The 21,793-nt window shown below is 45.9% G+C and overlaps 1 protein-coding gene across 1 annotated transcript in view; it reads right to left on the bottom strand.

The window, feature by feature from the left end:
• Positions 1-21,793, bottom strand: part of pkd1l2a (polycystic kidney disease 1 like 2a) — a 190,539-nt gene that overhangs the window by 163,222 nt on the left and 5,524 nt on the right. Inside the window, exons 2-3 of the mRNA XM_085992056.1 lie at positions 18,892-19,145; positions 1,459-1,623 (exon numbers count right to left, since the gene is read on the bottom strand). Of these exons, the coding sequence (XP_085848182.1) occupies positions 1,459-1,623; positions 18,892-19,145 (419 nt within the window). The remainder of the gene's footprint in view (positions 1-1,458; positions 1,624-18,891; positions 19,146-21,793) is intronic.

The raw sequence follows: 21,793 nt of genomic DNA, 5'->3' as shown, positions 1-21,793 counted from the left end.
TGCTGCCTTGATGTCAAGGGCAGTCACTCTCACCTCACCTCTAGAATTCAGCTCTTTTGTCCATGTTTGGAGCAAGGCTGTATTGAGGTCTGGAGACAAGTGGCCTTGGTGGAACCCAAACTGAGCATTGGAGAGCAGGTTATTGGTGAGCAAGTGCCGCTTGATAGCACTGTCGACGACACCTTCCATCACTTTTCTGATGATTGAGAGTAGGCTGATGGAGCCGTAATTGGCCGGATTGGATTTGTCCTGCTTTTTGTGGACAGGACATACCTGGGCAATTTTCAACTTTGTCGGGTAGATGCCAGTGTTGTAGTTGTACTGGAACAGCTTGGCTAGAGGCACAGCTAGTTCTGGAGCACAAGTCTTCAGCACTACAGCCGGGATGTTGTCGGGGCCATTTCTTGATATCATGTGGAGTGAATCGAATTGGCTGAAGCCTGGCTTCTATGATGGTGGGGGCCTCAGGAGGAGGCCAAGATGGATCATCCATTCAGCACTTCTGGTTGACGATGGTTGCAAATGCTTCAACCTTGTCTTTTGCTCTCAGTGCTGGGCTCTGCCACCATTGAGAATGGGGATGTCCATGGAGCTTTCTCCTCCCGTTAGTTGTTTAATTGTTCACCACCATTCACAACTGGATGTGGCAGGACGACATGGCTTTGATCTGATCCACTCGAGTATCTTCCCATCCTTCCTCGTGTAACTCTATCAGCATAACCCTCTATTCCCTTCTCCCTCATATGCTTATCTAGCCTCCCCTTAAATGCAGCTATGCTATTTGCCACAACCTCTCACTGTGGTAGCGACTTTCAAATTCTCACCACTCTCTCGGTAAAGAAGTTTTGTCTGAATTCCCTATTTAAGGACATAAGAAATAGGAGCAGGAATAGGCCATTTGGCCCCTCGAGCCTGCTCCGCCATTCAATAAAATCATAGAAACATAGAAAATAGGAGCAGGAGTAGGCCATTCAGCCCCTCGAGCGTGTTCCGCCATTTAATGAGATCATGGCTGATCATCCAAATTCAGTACCCTGTCCCTGCTTTCTCCCCATGGCTGATCTTGGGCTCAAAGCCACTTCCCTGCTCGCTCCCCTTAACCCTTCTCTCCCTTATCTTGCAAAAATCTGTCTATCTCCACCTTAAATGCATTTAATGACCCAGCCTCCACAGCTCTTTGATTTCTTGGTGACTGTATTATATTGATGGCATCTAGTTTTGCTCTTCCCCAAAAGTGGAAACACTCTCTCTGTGTCCACTCTATCAAAACGTTTTATAATTTTAAAGACCTCTATTAGGTCACCCCTCAGCCTTCTCTCTTCATGAGAAAAGAGACCCAGCCTGTTCATCCTTTCCTGATAGGTATAACCTCGCATTTCTGGTATCATCCTTCTATATGATATCACAACACACTAGACTATGCTATCCCAAAGAAATGGGAAATAAAACCTTGCTTACCAAATTCACAAAGGAAGTAAAGCTCTTGGCTGCAGTTGTTTGTACTCATCCAGTGGTACCCAGAGTTCTTCAGAATGTAAGCACATGTCGCTGATGGAGAGGACAGATGCCCTGGAGACCAGTTATCGTACATCACATTGGTACCATCCAGCCAGGCTAGGACTCCTGTAGAGGAGACATTTTTAGACAAAATGAGCACAAGTTTAAAGTATATTGTGGTATGTTTGAGAGTTTACTGCCAAATTGGTATTATTGATCCACATGTAAAAGTGATTAAAGAGAAACAATCAAGTAGCAAGTTATGATTTTTCATTTAACTCTTCTGTTGAGCTGATTCCTGTCCCTTTCCTCACTGCTCCATTTTGATATGTATAAAAGAGCTTTACAGTTTTCTATGAACAAGCACTTACCTAAGGACTTCTGGCTTTAATTCCCACATTTATATAGAAAAACCTAAGGTTAGTACTCTTAGAGCTGAATCCCCCCCACCCTCCCACTATACTGCTTGAAATTGGGCAGTATAAATGGTAGAAAATGAAGGGAAATGAGCCAGGGAGGCTGACCAGAGGATTGCCGCCCCTGCCAGCGCTGCCATTTAAATGGAACAGAATATTAATTGGAACAGAAAGGAAAGCAGAGCCGGCAAATCTTTCTGAGTGAAGCAACGATGCAGCGGCGGAAGTAAATCCCACCATTCACTGATACAGGAAACTTTGGTTTATCCGGAGGTTTTATGTCCGGAATACTCGATCTAACGGCAAAAATCAGGAGCCGTTTTCTATAAGTTTTTTTAGTTCTCATTCTTTTTTTTCCCCCAGTCAGGCACTGCAAAGTCTGTAGCTATAGCAACAGCTTCAGCTAGAGATGCTTGCAGCTGCAGCCGACTGTTTAGAAGCTGTTGCTAAGCAACAGTGTTTGTTGTCAGATACAGAGATGAAAACCTCCGTATGCTTCAACATTAACTTTGTATGTCCGGCAGTTTTGATAGATCGGCAACACGCCGGTCCCGTCGGTGCCGGATATCACAAAGTTTCCTGTATATAGCTATGGAGCTGCTGCTTCGCGAAGTGGGGAAAGGAGGGTTGTCCCTCTCTGGCATGGCATGTCACTTTCTCACAGGAAAACGGTCCAGGCAATGTGGCAGAAAGGATCAAACATTCAGACAACCTCTTAGCAAATAAGGAAGACATTTGGCAACACAATTTTTCTTTGCAGTAACTTCAATCTGATTTTTTACCCATATCCAAAAGTCGAAGTTACCCTCACTGTCTGCCCTGAGGGTTTGGAAATTGCTTAAAGCAAGAGTTTCCCCCAGTTAAAATTAGTGAAAGTCCTTTTTCTAAATGTTTAAATATTTGTAAAGAATTTTATTGATGTGGGAAATCATTAACTGAATTGAATTCAGCATCAGTGTGACTGACTTCCAAAGACTGCACAAACAATTCAGCTGTGAACGGGTTAGCCGGTCTATGGCTCTGTTGTTGGAAGGTCTTGGCACAAAGATGCTGCCAAAAAATTCAAACTAAAGTCTATTTAAGCAGTGATAATTTGGCCCAGTGACTCCCACAGCCAAACATTGCGCAAATTGTGGAGTAAGACGACATGGGTAAAAGTTCTGCTTCTTCACTCCTGACACACATGGAAAGAACCTTTCACAAAATCTCAATTGCGTGACCTCGAAATGTTTTCCGTCCACTAAAATGAGTGGGCAAAAGACCAGGCGCTGACCCTGCAATTTCACAACGTGCAGAAGCCACGCGCCAAGAATTTTTACTCCAAAGAGCACAAGCATAAACAAAATTTGCATTTTCAATTCATTCTCGTCAAGAAGTAAATATCTTTTTTTTTTAATTCATTGATGGGATGTGGGCGTCGCTGGCTGGCTAGGCCTGCATTTAGTGCCCATCCCTAATTGCCCTTGAGAAGATGGTGGTGAGCCGCCTTCTTGAACCGCTGCAGTCCATATGGTGTAGGTACACCCACAATGCTGTAAAGTTAATTAAATATAATGCTGCTGCATTTTTCCATCAACTAACATAATTAAAACAGGTCACCAGGTCATTTATCTCATTGCTGTTTGGGGCCTTGCTGTGTGCAAAATAGCTGCTGCATTTCCCTACATTACAACAGTGACTATTTACTATTTTGTAGCAACATGTATTATTATCGGTTCATGTACACATTGAATTTTTGGCAGATTGGACACCCGTTAACCTTTATAAACACAGGAGCTAAAAATCTGTGGCCCTTTCGGTGCACTGCTGCTGTAAGTGTGGCGAGAGTGCAGGGGAAGGGCTGGGAATCACGAGATGGATACACCGGGTCCCAGTCTTCTGTATCAGTTTCCAGGGTGCCTTGTCTGGGACAGAATCTCCATCCACCTCAAACATGGTCCCCCGCCTGAGCGGGGACATGGTCAGTGAAAGAGACACCCAGGCCAGTAGTTGCCTCATCCCCGGCTTGGGGATCTGCCATTGAGCAGGTATGCCCAGTGAAAGCAAGCTAACTAGTCCCCTGGCCAACAGAAATAGGTCCTACCTGTGGCCCAGGCTTAGATAACAACCTGGAGCTGCTCAGGCCTGAGTTAAAACACCATATGGGTCCTGATTGACATCATCGGACCCCGATCTGCATAACTTAGTTGGGACCCCACCGGCTTCAGGTGCTTTGGCCACCAGCTTAGAAGGGCTGGTTCAAATCAGACATGGCGGAATCCAGGTGGCATTCCGGCGGGTAAGTAACCCAGGCATCCTCCCGGTTTCCTTCATTTTCCCATGGCTATGCTTTCTGAACACGCTAGCAAAACCCGGCATTATGGCCTGCCCTTGGGCACAGCCGACTAAAGGGCCAGCTGGGGTCCCGGGGACAGGTGGAAAACAGGCAGGTAAATTTTATTTTAAAACACTCCTTCAAGGTATTTTGAGGCTACTGGGGCCTTTTGGCTGCTGATCTCCATCCACAGCCAGAAGGGCCTGATCTCAGTGTCCCAACATACAGTTGCATGCCTGAAGCCTCAAATTTGCATTCTTTTTTTAGATGCAAGGCCTAGACAGGGATGGGTCCGCATTTGGAGTTCCCTTGGGTCATGCAAATGGCCTCAGGCACGGCGCACTCAGATCTCTCTGAACTGGTAGAAAACACCACTCTGAGAGACCATAAAGCTCAGGCTAAAAGAGGTCCATCGGAATAATCACCAGACAACTAAAGAGAAAAGAGACAGAAATAACTTAAACTAATAACTATCACACGGACTTCTTCCACACAAGAAAATAGATACAAATATCAATTGGGAGTAAAAGATACTCAGATGACCGAAGTTCTTGTGTACTGTTTGGGAACTATTCATAGATAGAAAATTAGTTTAATTTAGACCAGCTGTTATTTTTGTCTATAATCCCAGGTGCTTCTAATTAGCTGGGCTTTGGTACAAATAACACACAGTACTGCACAGCAATAAAATCATTGAAAATGGTAAAGAAGCCTATTATTCCCTAGATAACTCACTGGTGACAAAGAAACAGCAGAGCTCCGAGAAATTATATTTTAGGGTTCCGTTGAGCGTGGATGTGACAAAGGACTGGAGAGTATAAAAACAGATTTTAAAAGCTTCTACAAGTATACAAAAAGGAAGAGAGTAGCAAAAGTAAGTGTTGGTTCTTTAGAGGCTGAGACAGGAGAAATTATAATGGGGAACAAGGAAATGGCAGAGACTTTAAACAAATATTTTCATCTAAGTAATTAATATAGATCGTAAATAGCTGAGGCCCAAGCTAAAGTTAGCGCCCATCCCTGGGCTATAATTAATTTCTCCCCCAAAGAGCCTGCAAAGGGTTATAGTTAAGTGAGTGGGCAATAAAGTAGCAGATGGAGTATAATGTGGGGAAATGTGAGGTTATTCACTTTGGTAGGAAGAATAGAAAAACAGAATATTTTTAAATGGTGAGAAACTATTTTAAATGTTGGTGATCAGAGAGATTTAGGTGTCCTCAGATTGGAAACACAGGGCTAGAAATTGGGTTGCTCTGCACCTCTCATTAGTGCTAACAGGACGCAAATTCCCTAGCACCCAGGCGGGAGGTTAGTGGCAGCGGTAGCCGGTAGCGCCCTGCTCTACTGCGCCGGCGATGATGACATCATCGCCGTACGCAGCGCCCCATTTGCGCCCCGGCCACAAACTTCCCTTGCGCCCCCTGACCTATCGCCGGACAATATGTGCGACAGGATCAGGGGGTGGTTTTGCAGTGGCAGTAGCGGGCGGCAGCACAATTTAAAGGGCCGGTGTCGTGAGGCCATTTTTATTTTGTCCGACTGCCAGCACCTGACCCCTTTCACATTTGTATGCTGGGTGCCGGCCGCGATTGCTCAGCCCGGCACTCCTCTTGAGTGCTGGCTGTTTTCATGGCACCCCACTCCCTGATGGTCCAGCAGGGCCCCGGTGTGCGCAGCACTAGGCCCCTCCCCTTTAATCAGGGGAGGAGGCTGTAATGACGCGGCGCTATGTGCCGCCGTGCGTGGTGCTGCTGATCGTAGCGCTGCAACATTGAGTAGTAGCACCCCAAGAAGGAGGTGGAGCATTTCCAGTAGTGCCCCACCTCCTTCTTGGGGCGCTACTGCTGAATTTTCATGGTAGGGGGAGCTAACTTTTTTGGGGTGCTAAAATTAACACCCCAGCAAGATTAGTGCCCCAAAATGGGCTATATCCAAATTTTCCCCCACAGAAAGTTAGCATGCAGGTACAGCAAGCAATTAGGAAGGCAAATGGCATGTTCTCCTTTATTGCAAGGGGGTTGGAGTATAAGAGTAAGGAATCTTACTACAATTGTACAGGGCTTTGGTGAGACCACACCTGGAGTTCTCTGCACAGTTTTGGTCTCCTTATCTGAGAAAGGACATACTTGCCTTGGAGGCAGTGCAACTAAGGTTCACTAGATTGATCCCTGGGATGTGAGGGTTGTCCTATGAGGAGAGATTGAGCCTATACTCTCTGGAGTTTAGAAGAATGAGAGGTGATCTCATTGAAACATATAAGATTCTGAGGGGGATTGACAGGATAAATGCTGAGAGATTGTTTCCCCTGGCTGGAGAGTCTAGGACTAGGGGTCATAGTCTCAGGATAAGGGGTCAGCCATTTAGGACTGAGATGAGGAGGAATTTCTTCACTCAGAGGATGGTGAATCTTTGGAATTCTCTACCCCAAAGGGCTGTGGATGCTGTTCCCAGTAGCTGCTTGAAAGGAGCCGGTGGCGTAAAAATTCAGAGCCACTTTGACCTTCACTACCAACGACAGTAGAGGCTGCAGATCTGGCTGCAGCAGGTGGCAGAGCTCAGAGACCACCTCCTTGCTGAAGCGCAGCCTGCACAAACACTGCTCCTCAGACAAATTAATGTAGGAGAATTGTTGCCGAAATACCCTGGGAGGGTAAGGTCTCCTGTACAGAGGCCTGTTGGCTCTCTTCCGTCTGACCATGATTGCCACTCTCTCTCTGCGTCTCTGTTGCCTCCGATTCTTCAGGCGCAGGACGATGCCCTGAATCAGTGCAGCCCCCATAGTCTCTTGGTAATCGAAGTAATGAAGGTCAAATCCAAAAGTACCTGCAAAGTGAGGCTCAGTAGCCAAAACTACTTCACACACCGTTGAATCTATGCAGAAGTCTCTCCTTCTCTCTCTCAGAATCTCTCTCTCTGTCAGAATTGTTGTGTATGTAATATGTATGCTACTTTAACCCTATGGCCAGGGCAGCACTACTTTGTAGGGTGTAGTGATACCGTAGTACCACTCCTGGCCATAGGGGTATAAATAGTACTGCGGGTACTGATCTCCCCTCAGTTCCCGCCTGTGGGTATGAAGTAAAGACCTAAGTTAAACCCTTCCAAGCTGTCTCTTCCTTTTTGTATCAAGTATATGCGCATACTTCACACTGGCGACTAGGAACGTTCGAACTCACCAGTACAAGGTGCAACAAAGGATCGGTAGCAGTACGGGGAGAGAAGCTTCTTACCAGCCTGCAGAGTCCAGCGTCGACCGAAGGAGGCCACCCAGTTCAGGAGGAGCGGCAGCAACGGAGCGAGAGAGAGAGGTTCCAGCGAAGGCTGCGGCAGCTGAGAGAAGAGGCTGAACGGGCGTTCCAGCCACGGGGCAAAAGTCCACTCAGGGTCAGGTAAACTGCAATCCTTCCCGGGGAACGCGAGCTGCAAGGGCCAGAACAGGCAGGCGATCTGGGGAACAAACGGAGCCACGAGGACTAGCGGGCCACGAGAGGGGAAGGTCGTTGTAATAGCGGCGGTGGCAATAACGGGAGCTGCAAGAAAAAAAAATAACGAACCTGGAGAGACGTCGTTGACAGCAGAGGGAGAAAAGGCGGGAAAAGCGCCATCTAGTGGACAAAGGGGAAAAGTTTTTCTCTTCAGCAGTTTAAAATGAACAGCGCCATCTAGTGGACAAAAGGGGGAAAGTTTTTCTCTTAGGAAAAAAAGTAACAGCGCCATCTAGTGGAAAAAGGCGGGAAAACCTCTTCAGTAGTTTTAAAAATGGCTAAAGAAGCTCGGTTGTCAGAATTTGTTGCCGACATAGAAGATTGGGACGCATATGTAGAAAGGCATGAGCTTTATTGCATAGTAAACAAGGTGAAAGATGACGAAAAGGCAGCAACCTTATTAAATTCTATGGGGGCAAAAACATACGGTCTGCTGAGGAATCTTCTTACTCCAGAAAAGCCAGCAGACAAAACGTATGCCCAAATTGTTGATACGTTAAAGGAACATTTAAACCCTAAGCCACCATTTATAGCGGAAAGGTACCGCTTTTACAGACGCGACCAAAGGAATGATGAGTCGCAGGCAGCCTATTTGGCTGAGCTCAGACGGTTGTCCAAACATTGCCAGTTTGGAGCCTTTTTGGCGGAAGCGATCAGAGACAGATTTGTCTGTGGCATGTTAAATGAGAGTACACGAAAACGGTTGCTGGCCAAGAAACAGCTCAGCCTAGATCAGGCGATGGAAATAGCATTGGCACATGAAGCAGCAGCACAGGGTGCTGCCCAAATACGACAAAATACAACCGGCTATGACACCCATGAGGTGACATTTCACAAAGGTAAATGCTACCGTTGTGGCAAAACCACCCACGACCAAAGTAATTGTTGGTTTCGTGATAAAATATGCCGGCAGTGTGGGAAAAAGGGGCATATAGCGAAAGTTTGTCGGTCGGGTACGAAACCCAATAGTGGGGGCAATCCGAGCAGTACCAAGGCAAGGACAAAAATACATAAGATATCTGACAGTAGCTCAGACGAGTCACAGGAAGGCACAAAAGCAGAGCCTAAAGGTCTGGGATGTCTCAAGTTATATGGTGTAGACAAAACGGAGGACCACAGCACAATGTGGGTTAAAATGAAGGTAGCAGGCGTCGAAGTTAATATGGAGCTGGACACGGGTTCAGCCCTATCAGTAATTAATGAACAAGATTATAACAGGCTGTTCAAACGCATTCCCTTAAAGGATACGGAAATTAAATTAAAAACATATACGGGACAAAAAGTTTACCCGAAGGGAAAAATGCAAGTAACAGTTAAATACAATGGCAGAAAAGTGCCAGGACTTTATTTATACGTCCTACCAAACGGCGGACCACCACTTTTGGGTAGGGAATGGATAAGAAAAATCCATTTCGACTGGAAGTCGATACACGAGATAAAAGTAGAGACCACCAAGGATGATACAACCATTACAAGCAGGCTGTCGAAACTATTGGCAAAAACGCCAGAGGTGTTCCAACAAGGGCTGGGGACCTTAAAGGACATTAGAGCAAAAATAACTATTGCTCAAGACGCAAACCCCAAGTTTTGTAAGGCCAGACCGGTGCCTTACGCCATCCGGCCAGCTGTGGAAGCAGAACTGGATGCCTTAGAGAGTGCAGGTGTCCTTACAAAGATTGAGTGGAGCGAGTGGGCCACGCCCATCGTCCCAGTTATAAAGAAATCTGCAAATAACACGCCGGGGGAACCAAAGAAGGTTCGCATTTGCGGGGATTTTAAAATAACTATTAACCCAGTCCTGCACACGGTACAGTATCCGCTGCCGCGGATAGAGGACATATTCGCATCGTTAGCTGGGGGTAGACACTTTACGAAGATTGACCTTTGTCAAGCTTATTTACAGATGGAGGTGGAGCAGGACTCGAAAAAGCTCCTAACGATTAACACCCACAAGGGATTGTACCAGTACAATCGCCTGGTATTTGGTGTGGCGTCCGCCCCAGCCATATGGCAGAGGACCATGGAACAGGTCCTACAGGGCATTCCAGGAACGCAGTGCTACCTGGATGACATCCTGGTGACAGGACAAACGGATAACGACCACCTCGCTAACCTGGAGCGAGTACTTCTGCGGTTGCAACAATACGGACTCAGGGCGAACAAGCAGAAATGTGAGTTTTTCCAGGAACGTATCTCATACTGTGGTCACATTATAGATAAGGAAGGCCTGCATAAGTCCCCAGAAAAGATCGAGGCAGTAGTGAAGGCCCCGCCCCCTGAGAATGTATCTCAGTTACGATCATTCTTAGGCCTTATAAACTATTACCATAAGTTCCTCCCGAACTTATCGTCCATTTTACATCCACTAAATTCATTGCTGCAAAAGGGAGTCTCCTGGAATTGGGACGAAGCGTGTGAGGCTGCTTTTAAAAAGGGTAAACAACTCATTACATCAAAGGAAGTGCTCGCACACTTTGACCCAAAAATGCCAATGAGGTTGGCATGTGACGCCTCCCCGTATGGTATAGGGGCAGTGTTGTCACACAAATTTCCCAACGGGACGGAGAGGCCAATAGCATTTGCCTCAAGGTCGTTAACTACAGCCGAAAGAAACTATGCGCAAATCGACAGGGAGGCCCTCAGTCTGGTGTGGGGTGTAAAAAAATTCCACCACTATCTACATGGACAACGTTTCACACTACTGACGGATCATCAACCGTTGGTGTCCATATTTAATCCAACAAAAGGGGTGCCCCTGATGACGGCCCAAAGGCTACAGAGATGGTCACTGTTCTTAGGAGCACACCAGTACCTTATCGAATATAAGGGTACCAAACAGCATGGCAATGCGGATGGCCTGTCGCGGCTACCATTGCCTGCAGAGATCGAAGAGATAGTACAGGACCCCGTGGAAATATATCATACGGCGGTTATGGAACACTTGCCCATCACCAGCCAATGTATCGAGCGGGAAACACAGAATGACCCGACACTGGCAAGGGTTTACGAATTGACCGTGAAAGGCTGGCCGGCGCAGGGTGACGCATCATTGCCGGTGTTTTCGGCAAGGAAGGACCAGTTGTCCGTATGCCGGGGCACATTGATGTGCGGAGCCAGGGTGGTGGTCCCTCAAAAATTACAACATAAAGTGTTGCGGGACTTACACGAAGGTCATCTGGGGGGTGTCAAAATGAAAAGCCTCGCCAGAGCCTACGTCTGGTGGCCCGGCATTGACAGGGACATCGAGGAAGTAGCAAAAGCATGCCAAGGGTGCCAGATGGTACAGAACGTACCACCCCAAGCCCCACTACATCCGTGGGAGTGGCCCTCAACGCCGTGGCAAAGGATCCACGTGGACTTCGCTGGGCCCTTCATGGATGCGATGTTCCTTATTGTAGTGGACGCCCACTCAAAATGGCCGGAGGTCATAAAGATGTCATCAACGACAGCCGAAAAGACGGTCGCAGCCTTAAGGACCATTTTTGCCCGAAATGGGGTGCCCGAGCAAGTCTGTTCGGACAATGGGCCACAATTTGTGGCAGAAGAATTTCAAGCATTCCTAAAAAGGAATGGAGTGCGACATTATACGTCCGCACCATATCATCCGGCTACAAATGGGCTGGCAGAGCGATTTGTACAGACTTTTAAAAAGGCCATCAAGGCGATGGGGGAGGAAAGGTTGCCACTACAACACAAGGTGGACAATTTCCTATTCGCGTACCGTAATGCTGCACATACGGTGACCAACCAGGCCCCCGCCGTCATGTTCTTTAATAGAAGGTTAAGGTCTCGCCTCGAATTGCTCAGACCAAACATCCGGAGAGATGTGGAAAACCGAGTATTTCGTAGGGCTCCTGACAGACAGACACGGAGCTTCGAGGTGGGGCAGCAAGTGTTGGCCCGTGATTATAGAAATGAAAAGTGGCGGTCTGGTACGATAAAGGCCCGCCAGGGACCTTTGATGTACACAGTGGATACTGGGGACGGCATAATCAGACGACATGCTGATCAACTTGTGGAGTCCAGAAACCCAACTGATTCACTACCTCAAACGTCTCAGCACATTGTTCCAGCGGAATCATGGCCCAGCTCGTCGCTACAGAAGTCTCAGGATGGCGAGGAGTTCAGCACTCCAGTGAGCTCCACGGCACAGGATGTGCCATCAGACACCGACGACTCCAGCGATGAAGTGGTGACGGAAGTACCGCCGCCTACACCGAGACCGACTAGAGAAAGACGTTATCCTAGTCGAGACAGGAGGCCTCCTCAGAGACTGAATCTATAACATGTTTCTTTTTATATATATATATAGGTAGACAACTCTGATGTAAATATGTTATGTATGTTGTGTTACCAAATGTTATTAGCCCTAGTTATGGTGCATCTGTTGACTTAATTGCACGGGTACGTTTTAATTAAAAGGGGAGGAATGTTGTGTATGTAATATGTATGCTACTTTAACCCTATGGCCAGGGCAGCACTACTTTGTAGGGTGTAGTGATACCGTAGTACCACTCCTGGCCATAGGGGTATAAATAGTACTGCGGGTACTGATCTCCCCTCAGTTCCCGCCTGTGGGTATGAAGTAAAGACCTAAGTTAAACCCTTCCAAGCTGTCTCTTCCTTTTTGTATCAAGTATATGCGCATACTTCACAAGAATGAGTGGTGCAAAAATGTCTACCACAGAAAAAGTCAGGAAGAGGCTGCCTTTAAATAGCGCCTTCCCAGCCCCACACCGATTGGGAAGCGTTCCAGTCTACCTGTTGTTGCTTGCGCCAGGCGGAAAGGAGAGGGGCGCCACTCAATATCCGGTCCGGGGCGCCACAAGGGCGTTGCACGCTCGACTTTGACGTCACGATCTGCGGGCGCAGGACAGCGTGGCGGTAGTGTTTAGCACCGCCGCAAAATGTCTGGTCAATTTCACGAGTGGCGCAGACATCGCTGCGCCCGGGTGCTAGTTGCTTTGCGCCCCATTAGCGCCCTCTTAAGGCACTAATGGGAGGCGCAAACCAACTGAATTTTTCCCCTTAAATCTTCCCACTGAAACTAGCAAAAATTCCCAACACATTATTTTATGTTTTCCGTTTTGCTTTGCAATGCAACAGTTGTATGCAGAATCTACTCAGGAGTGAAAAGCAGTCAATGGAAGTAATTACTGGTAACTAAGCACTTAGAGATAAGAAAATCACACCTAAACTTAGAAGGATGTGCAAATTAAAGGACAGAATAATATTTCAGGTTTAGATTTGGATGGTCCTAGACTGAAATGCTCAGAATCCAGGTATAAAGTTCAAATTCTCAATCAGAAATAAGAACATAACATAAGAATTAGGAACAGGAGTCAGCCATTCAGCCCCTCGAGCCTGCTCCGCCATTCAATAAGATCATGGCTGATCTTCTACCTCATCTCCACTTTCCAGCACTATCCCCATATCGCTTGATTCCCTTAATATCCAAAAATCTATCGATCTCTGTCTTGAATATACTCAACGACTGAGCCTCCACAGCCCTCTGGGGTAGAGAATTCCAAAGGTTCACCACCCTCGGAGTGAAGAAATTTCTCCTCATCTCAGTCCTAAATGGCCAACCCCTTATTCAGAGACTGTGACCCCTGGTTCTAGACTCCCCAGCCAGGGGAAACATCCTCCCTGCATCTACCCTGTCAAGGCCTGTAAGAATTTTGTATGTTTCAATGAGATCACCTCTCATTCTTCTAAACTCTAGAGAATATAGGTCTAGCCTACTCAATCTCTCCTCATAGGACAATCCCCCCATCCCAGAAATCAGTCTGGTGAGCCTTCGTTGCTCTCCCTCCTTATAAATATATCCTTCCTTAGGTAAGGAGACCAAAACTGTACACAATACTCCAGGTGTGGTCTCACCAGGGCCCTATATAATTGTAGTACGACGTCTTTACTCTTATACTCAAATCTTCTTGTAATAAAGGCCAACATACCATTTGCTTTCCTAATTGCCTGCTGTACCTGCATGTTAACTTTCAGTGATTCATGTACAAGGACACCAACATTTTCCAATCTCTCACCATTTAAAAAATACTCTGCTTTTCTATTTTTCCTACCAACATGGATAACTTCACACTTCTCCACATTATATTCCATTTGCCATGTTCTTGCCCACTCACTTAATGGGCAGGATTTTCATTGAGCCATGGAGGCAGGATTGGAGGCGTGTGGGGGGTTAAAATCTTGAAATCGGGGGGCACGAACCCATCCCGCCCCCAACCCGCCTCCATGCCAGTTTCAAAGGAGGCGGGTACCTGACCCGTGCTTGGAGCCGCCTCCCCGAGGTGGGAAGGGGATTAGCCTAATCCCTATTTTCATTGGTGAAGTGTGGGATTCCCGATGGCTCCAAACCACGCCAAGTTAGCGAGGCGGGCCGTCGGGCTGAAGGGCTTGGAGGGGTCGAGATGTCCGGTGTTCAGGTGAGTGATGGGTGCATGAATGCAGAGGTAAGTGTGTTTGGTATGTTTGGTGTGTTTAAAGAAGTTTTACTTACCTTTACAGCTTTCCTTCCTTCAGGTCTTGGGAGTCCCTCATCTCACCGGCACAGAAAGCAGAATGGCCGCGATCTGTCAAAAATTGCAGCATTCAGCTTTCTGTTCCGGGGAGATCTCTAAATCAGCCTGAGGGGAAGGAATTAACTTAGAGTACAGATTGTCAGTGTCTGACAGCTTCAAACAGCTGTGAAACGCTGATGTTTCATCTGTCAAAAGGTCTTGACAGCTGAAATGTCAATCTGTGACATCACCTGTTGCCGGGTGGCCCTTAATTGGCCTGCTGAGCCCACTGGGCGTGCTCAACAAGGTCAATCAAGTGAAAATCGAATAGGTTGGCTACAACTCGATGGAGGAGGGACTACAACCCCGAAAGTTGTAGTCCCGCCTCCTACCCGCCTCCTCAATGAAAATCCAGCCCAATCTGTCTAAATCCCCTTGAAGCCTCTTTGCATCCTCCTCACAACTTACATTCCCAGCTATCTTTGTGTCATCAGCAAACTTGGATATATTACATTTGGTCCCCTCATCTAAATCATTGATATGGATTAAGAATAGTTGAGGCCCAAGCACTGATCCTTGCGGTACCCCACAAGTTACAGCCTGCCATAAATCAGTGTTAACTCTGCCCAATCCTATTATTATTTTCTAAGTGCCCTGTTACCACATCCTTAAAAATAGATTCCAGCATTTTCCCTACTATTGATGTCAGGCTAAATAGTCTGTAGTTCCCCGTTTTCTCTCTCCCTCCTTTCTTAAATAGTGGGGTTACACTTGCTACCTTCCAATTCGCAGGAACCATTCTAGAATCTATAGAATTTTGGAAGATGACAACCAATGCATCCACTATCTCTATAGCTACCTCTTTCAAAACCCTAGGATGTAGGCCATCAGATCCAGGGGATTTATCAGCTTTCAGTTCCATTAATTTCTCCAGTACTATTTTTTTACTAATACTAATTTCTTTCAGTTCCTCATTCTCACTTGACCCTTGGTTCTCCAATATTTCTGGGAAGTTTTTTGCGTCTTCTTCCATGAAGACAGACACAAAGTTCTGGATTTTCATTCAGCAGTCGGGAAGGAGGCGGGACTACAACTTTCGGGTTTTAGTTCCGCCTCTATCGAGATGCAGCCAATCCACGCGATTTTCCCTTGATTGACCTTGTTGAGCCCGCCCAGCGGGCTCAGCAGGCCAATTAAGGGCCACCCGGCAACAGGTGACGTCACAGACTGAAATTTCATCTGTCAAGATGTGCTGACAGATGAAATATCAGCGTTTCACAGCTGTTTGAAGCTGTCAAACACTGACAGTCTGATTTCTAACCTGAGTCCTTCTACGCAGACTCAGTTAGAAATCACGCCAGCACTGAAAGCTGAAGGCTGTCACTTTTGACAGCTCGCTGTCATTCTGCTTTCTGTGCCTGCTGAATGATGGACTCCCGAAACATAGAGGAAGGATGGCTGTAGAGGTAAGTACAGGTAATTTACACTTCTTTACACACTTTAGACACACCAAACACACTTACCTTTGCACTCATGCACCCATCACTCACCTGAACACCGACATCTCGACCCCTCCAAGTCCTTCAACCCGATGGCCCGCCTGCTCTAACCTGGCGTGGTTTGGAGCCGTCGGGAATCCCTCATGACACCCTTCAAAATAGGGATTAGGCTAAAAACTGCCTGTTAACTACCCGTTAACAGGCAGTTAATTGGCACTACTCCCTTCCCGCCTCGGGTCGGCGGGTCTCAGTGCGGGGCAGGTACCCGCCTCCTTTGAAACGTACGTGGAGGCGGGTTTTGGGCGGGATGGTGTCGGGACCCCCGAATTCGGGATTTTTGCCCCCCGCACACCTAAAAGCCCACCTCACGACACACTGAAAATCCAGCCCAAAGTATTTGTTTAATTTCTCTGCCATTTCCTTATTCCCCATTATAATTTCTCCTGTCTCAGCCTGTAAGGAACCCACATTTACTTCCGCTAATCTTTTCCTTTTTAAAAACCTATAGAAGCTTTTACAGTCTGTTTTTATGTCTCTCACTAGTTTACTCTCATATTCTATTTTCCCTTTCTTTATCAATTTCTTGGTCCTCCTTTGCTAAATTCTAAAATCCTCCCAATCCTCAGGTTTACTACTCTTTTTGGCAACATTATAAGCCACTTCCTTTAATCTAATACTATCTTTAACTTCTCTTGTTAACCACGGTTGGACCACTTTTCCCATGATATTTTTATTCCCTAAGGGAATGCATATTCGTTGCGAATTATGAATTATTTCTTTAAATCTTTGCCATTGCTTTTCTACTGTCATATCTTTTAATCTAGTAACCTTGGTCACTCTGCAACCATGCCTCTGTAATGGCTACTAAATCAAATCCATTTATTTCTATCTGCACTATTAATTCATCTATTTTGTTGCAAATGCTTCATGCATTCGGCTATAGTACCTTTAGCTTTAACTTTTTTCTATTTTTCCCTGGTGTCACTTTAGTCACTAATGCCCTAAAACCTTTATTAATCTTTCTGTCCATTCCTGACCCACTCTGCTTATCTTTACCCAGATCACTACTCTGCTCTACAGCCTTGACATTTCTCTTACTGCTTTTGAATTTACCCTTTCCTGAATCCTCCCACGCCCCCTTTATTAGTTTAAAGCCCTGTCTACCGCCCTAGTTATTCGATTCACCAGGACACCGGTCCCAGCCCAGTTTAAATGGAGACTGTCCCCATGGAACAGCTCCCTCTTTCCCCAGTACTGGTACCAGTGCCCCTTGAATTGAAACCCCTGCCTCCCACACCACTCTTTGATCCACGCATTTAACCTTTTAATCTGTTTGTCCCTATGCCAATTTGCGTAATCCCGAGATTGCTACCTGTGAGGTTCTGTGTTTTAATTTCAACCCTAGCTCCTCAAACTCTCTCAGCAGAACCTCATTCCTAGTTCTACCTATGTCATTGGTTCCTACATGGACCACGACAACTGGATCCTCCCCCTCCCACTCCAAGTTCTTCTCCAGCCACAAGAAGATATCCTTTACTCTGGCACCAGGCAGGCAACACAACCTTCGGAACTCTCGGTCACTGCTGCAGAAAACTGTATCTCACCCTCCTGTCTATACCATTCCCTACCACTACCACATTCCTTTTCATTCCATCACTTGAATGGCCTCTTGCACCATAGTGCCATGGTCAGTTTGCTCATCACCCTGCAGTCCTTGTTCTCATCCCCACAGGTAGCAAGCATCTCATACCTGTTGGTCAAAGTCAAGGGCCGAGGCTCCTCCATCACTACATCTTGGGTCCCCATACCTTCCTGACTTGCGGTCACACCCTCCTGTCCCTGACCATTGATGAACTCTGAAGTACTACTTAATCTAAAGGCTGTGACTGCCTCCGGGAACAAAGTGTCCAGGTAATTCTCCCCCTCCCTGATGCCCCGCAATGTCAGGTACCTGTCTACACTGAAGCCATTTAAAAATCTTGCACATACGCCTGGAGTCACACTATCTACTGGATGCACTGCATGACTTACCAAACTTACTTTGACAGCCCAAAGACCTCTACCACAAAGGCAGCAATATCATGAGACCACCATCACCTCCCAGTTTACTTCATGTCACACACCATCCTGACTTGGATACATACTGCCATTCCTTCATCATCATTGGGTCAAGATTGTGCAACTCTCTACCATCATGGTAGCACCATCACCACAAGGACTGCAACGGTTCAAGAAGGCAGTCCACCACCACCTTTTCAGGGTAACTGTGGGTGAGCAATAAGAACAGTCTTGCCAGCATAGCCCACATCATGTGAACTAAAAAAGGCAGACATTAATAGACACAAAAAATCACTTAAATTTATATTTTCCCTCATTTTAAGTTATTTATTTCTTCCTTTATGCTTCCTTCAGCCCTCACACTGTTTCCTGACTGAAAGAGTAGATGGATGACCTGCTCTTAGGCTTTTACCAGTGGAATTATTGAGCCAGCCCTCCACTTTCAGTCACGACCACACCACCATTCTCAGACACTCTGACTGAGATAGAGAACGCACTCTGCGAAGTGTCTTGGACACGAGCCAAAAACATACTATTCTGTGTTGGAACTGTACCACCAGAAAACCCACAGGCTGACCTGAATTCAAAATGATCCGAATTGTGTGACATTCAAAGTGCTTCAAATCAGTACTTTGGATCTGTGGCTTCTCTCTAGTGAGCATGGAATAATTCCAACCTAAGCATTATAAAAATGGAAGTGCAAAGGCCACTTGATTTCAGCATGAAAGATGATATAACAAGGAGCTTCTAGAAATCAAGTGGCAAGCAGAACAAAGGTAACCTCAATTAAGCCAAAATGACTACAGGGTCCAATATGCACCCTTAGAAAAAAAATGATAAAACAAATGCCATATCGTTACCATTCAACACTGAGGAAAAGACACAAGATACAAAGACGTGGGTGAGTTCTGTCATGGCATTAACTCTTTATTCAATTACTCCTGTGTATTTACTACACATTTTCGTCTTATTGTTATTCTCTACGCAGGATAACTCACTGGTGGGCTGAACGTGGTGGAGACTGGGGGGAGCAAGGGAAAGACTGATTATCCCAATCCTACTCTACTGTTTTTCTCATTCTAATTCTCATGCACTCTCACTTACCTTCTGTGGTCATTTCATCCTGGGTTAAGTTCTGTTTCCATGGAGCGAGACCGATCCACCAGCCTTTGTCCACTTCCAGGTGCTTCTGCATAAACTCTTGAGTTTCCTCATTCAGGATGAAAGCAAGATGCCCCCCACCCCGCTCGCACCATCCCTGAGCACCCTGAAAACCGCGCTGCAGCCGGGAAATCTCATAGCAGCTGTTTCGAAAGGCCAGCTGTTGTTCTAAGCAGGGGTCTGCATCCGCTTGTGGACTGAAAGTAAAAGTAAAAACTAAAGAAAGGAGAAATTTCAGATGCCGCCTCATCCTTGACCACCCAGTGTCAGATTAAGCTTTGAAATGCCTTTCAGTGGAGGAGAGCTCCTTGTGGCACCTCACTCCAAACTGACACCAAGCTGCAGGGAGTTTAAAATAAAATCTGAATTACACTTAAACTGAGGATAATTGATTTCTCTGGATTGTTTAGTATGTATGGACAAATTATCAGCGCAAAAAAACAGACAAGATGTTCCAAAGACGCAATCCTATGAAAAAACATTTAAATCATTTTATAAATTTGTCACAATTGTGTGTGGCAACCCATCAAAGCATCATCTTGCCTCCATGCCCATTGAAAGTCAAAGATAACACAGACAGATGTCATTCCTTCTTTATTAGGACATGTGCAGGGTTGAGATAATAGCCCCACAATTAAAAAGAAAATCTATCACAGGCAGTCTGTTTACACGACAAGAGAGGGTATCATTATAACACTGCCAAAGGATCAGATACAATCTTATTGTAAATGAAGCTACTGACATCATTCTGCTGCCTTCATCGCTGGTTCTGGAAACCAGCACCATTCAACTTTATCCTGTGTCTATTCTCCACTGCATTTCTCCTTTAGTTCTCCTCCCGCCGCTATCCTCTAGCACAACATTTCTTTCCGTGCTCTCCTCTACAGACAACTCCCCAGCCCTATCTAACAACATAGCCATATCTAACAACGAGATTTCCCAAGTGCCCCTGTTAATGGTTCCATAGCACTGTATTATCAGTGTCCCCCTTTCCCCACACCACCCCCGAGAATCCTGTGCCCTTTCAGGGAAGCCAATCCGTCCCTGCCCTTATTCCTACATTCAAAAAATGTTCCCAGTCTAATAATTATCTAACTTTTTTTGAAGGCTCGACGATCAACTTCTGCAGTTGGAATTCAGTTCTACATACTCACTGTTTGGAGTTGGTCTCATTTATAAAACATAAACTTTTCTTATATGTTGGATCTCTAGAGGGAAAAAGTAAAGTGGAAAAGACATTGGCCCATATTTTCCGTTCGGAGGCTTCCTGCGTGCGGAGGCCTCCGACCTGGAAAAAATCTACGCCCTTACCTGAGGGCTCCATAGGTCTGGCCAATTCCGTTCCTGGGCCTCTGCTCTACGAAATGCGCAGGGCCCAGGTATCCCAGGGGCACAAGCGATTCGCAGGCCATGGGGAACCAATGAAAGAAGGGAATCCCCCTTCATACTTTTGACAGGTCTCTCAGCTTAGACCCATCAAAAGTATGAATGGGGATCACTCAAAAAAACACATCAAAACATTAAATACATTTTTTTTTAAATCACTTTTTAAAATTAGTTAAAATTACATTAAATTAAATATTTTAAACAAAAATTTAATTCTTTGAAAAATAAATTAAAGTTTTTTTACGGGGCTAAAAATAAACTTACCTTTTTAAAAGTATTTTTAAATTATAAATGAGTGAAATTGTTTTTATTTTTTTACTTTTTTAAACTCTTATGCTGGTAAAAGCAGGCCTAAGGGTTTTCAGCGGGCGGAGGTTCTGCAGAAAGCGGAACTCTCCCCCCGCAGAGGCCCTTCTCCAGGGCAGGCGTGCGATCTGGCAAGAGAATTCTTGACAGATCGGGAGTGCTGGTTTTCAGCGCATGCGCTTCGCATGCCTGAAACCGGCACTTGCGAGGTCCCTACGGGTGTGTACACAGCGCGTACCCACCCATAGGGATCAGAAAATATGGGCCATTAAAATTAAATCAATAAGGCTGATTGAGAAGCTTTACTCCAAAAAGATATAACTGTCTTCGACATCAAGGTAAAACATCGATTTTATTAGTGTTTTTTCAATTTCATTTTTATTAAGATCAGGGGCTAATTTGTCATCCAATGTAACATTAGCTTATTCCAGGGAGCTGTCATGTCTGTAACAAAAGACAAAATGAAGGTGCATTTTCACTGATCATTTTACTTGCAATGAATGTGGAAGCCACTGAAGCCCACAAAGCTCAGTCTGAACACATTTCAGTTCTAGGTTGCTGCTTCACACTTACCAAGCACCAGAAGATTGTGGCCTCAAAATTCCTGGCACTAGAAAGGGCATATCCCTGGTTTTTTTCCAGGTGGGAGATTATGGGGCAGAACTAGATTCCATCAGGATTCCACTTCATTTAGAGCGGATCTTTAAATTCCGATCGAGTTCCTGGGCTTCGCTGGGATATTTCTCTCTTTACACCCCAGAAAGACCTTACGCCAGTTGAGACCTCATGTGACTCCTTTTGAGATCTTCTGAAGGCCCCAAACCTTTACTAAAAAAATATCTGATATGTGCTTCCCTTTGGGTAAAGCACTATGCCTCCAGTCAAAAGTTGCAAAATGATCTCTTTTATCCAAAGCACAGCACCTCCAACAATGCAGCCTTCCTTTACTACTGCACTGGAGTCTCAGCCTAGGTTACGTGTTCAAATCATTGTCTGGGACTTCAAACCACAACCTTCTTGAGACTATGGCCAGAATTTTTACCTTAGAGTCGGGGTGGGTGCATGCGGGCCACGTAGCAGGTCGCCATCCTGAAGTTTTCAACAGCGTGTTCTGCATGGCGCGTTTAACTCAATTATATCAACTGAAACAGTC

The sequence above is a fragment of the Somniosus microcephalus genome, chromosome 6 (assembly GCF_052327205.1).
Source record: "Somniosus microcephalus isolate GS21.2 chromosome 6, FLI_Smic_1.0, whole genome shotgun sequence".
Lineage (NCBI taxonomy): Eukaryota > Metazoa > Chordata > Chondrichthyes > Squaliformes > Somniosidae > Somniosus > Somniosus microcephalus.
The sequence above is the reverse complement of the archived record's forward strand: the minus strand, read 5'-3'. Positions and strand labels throughout refer to the sequence as shown.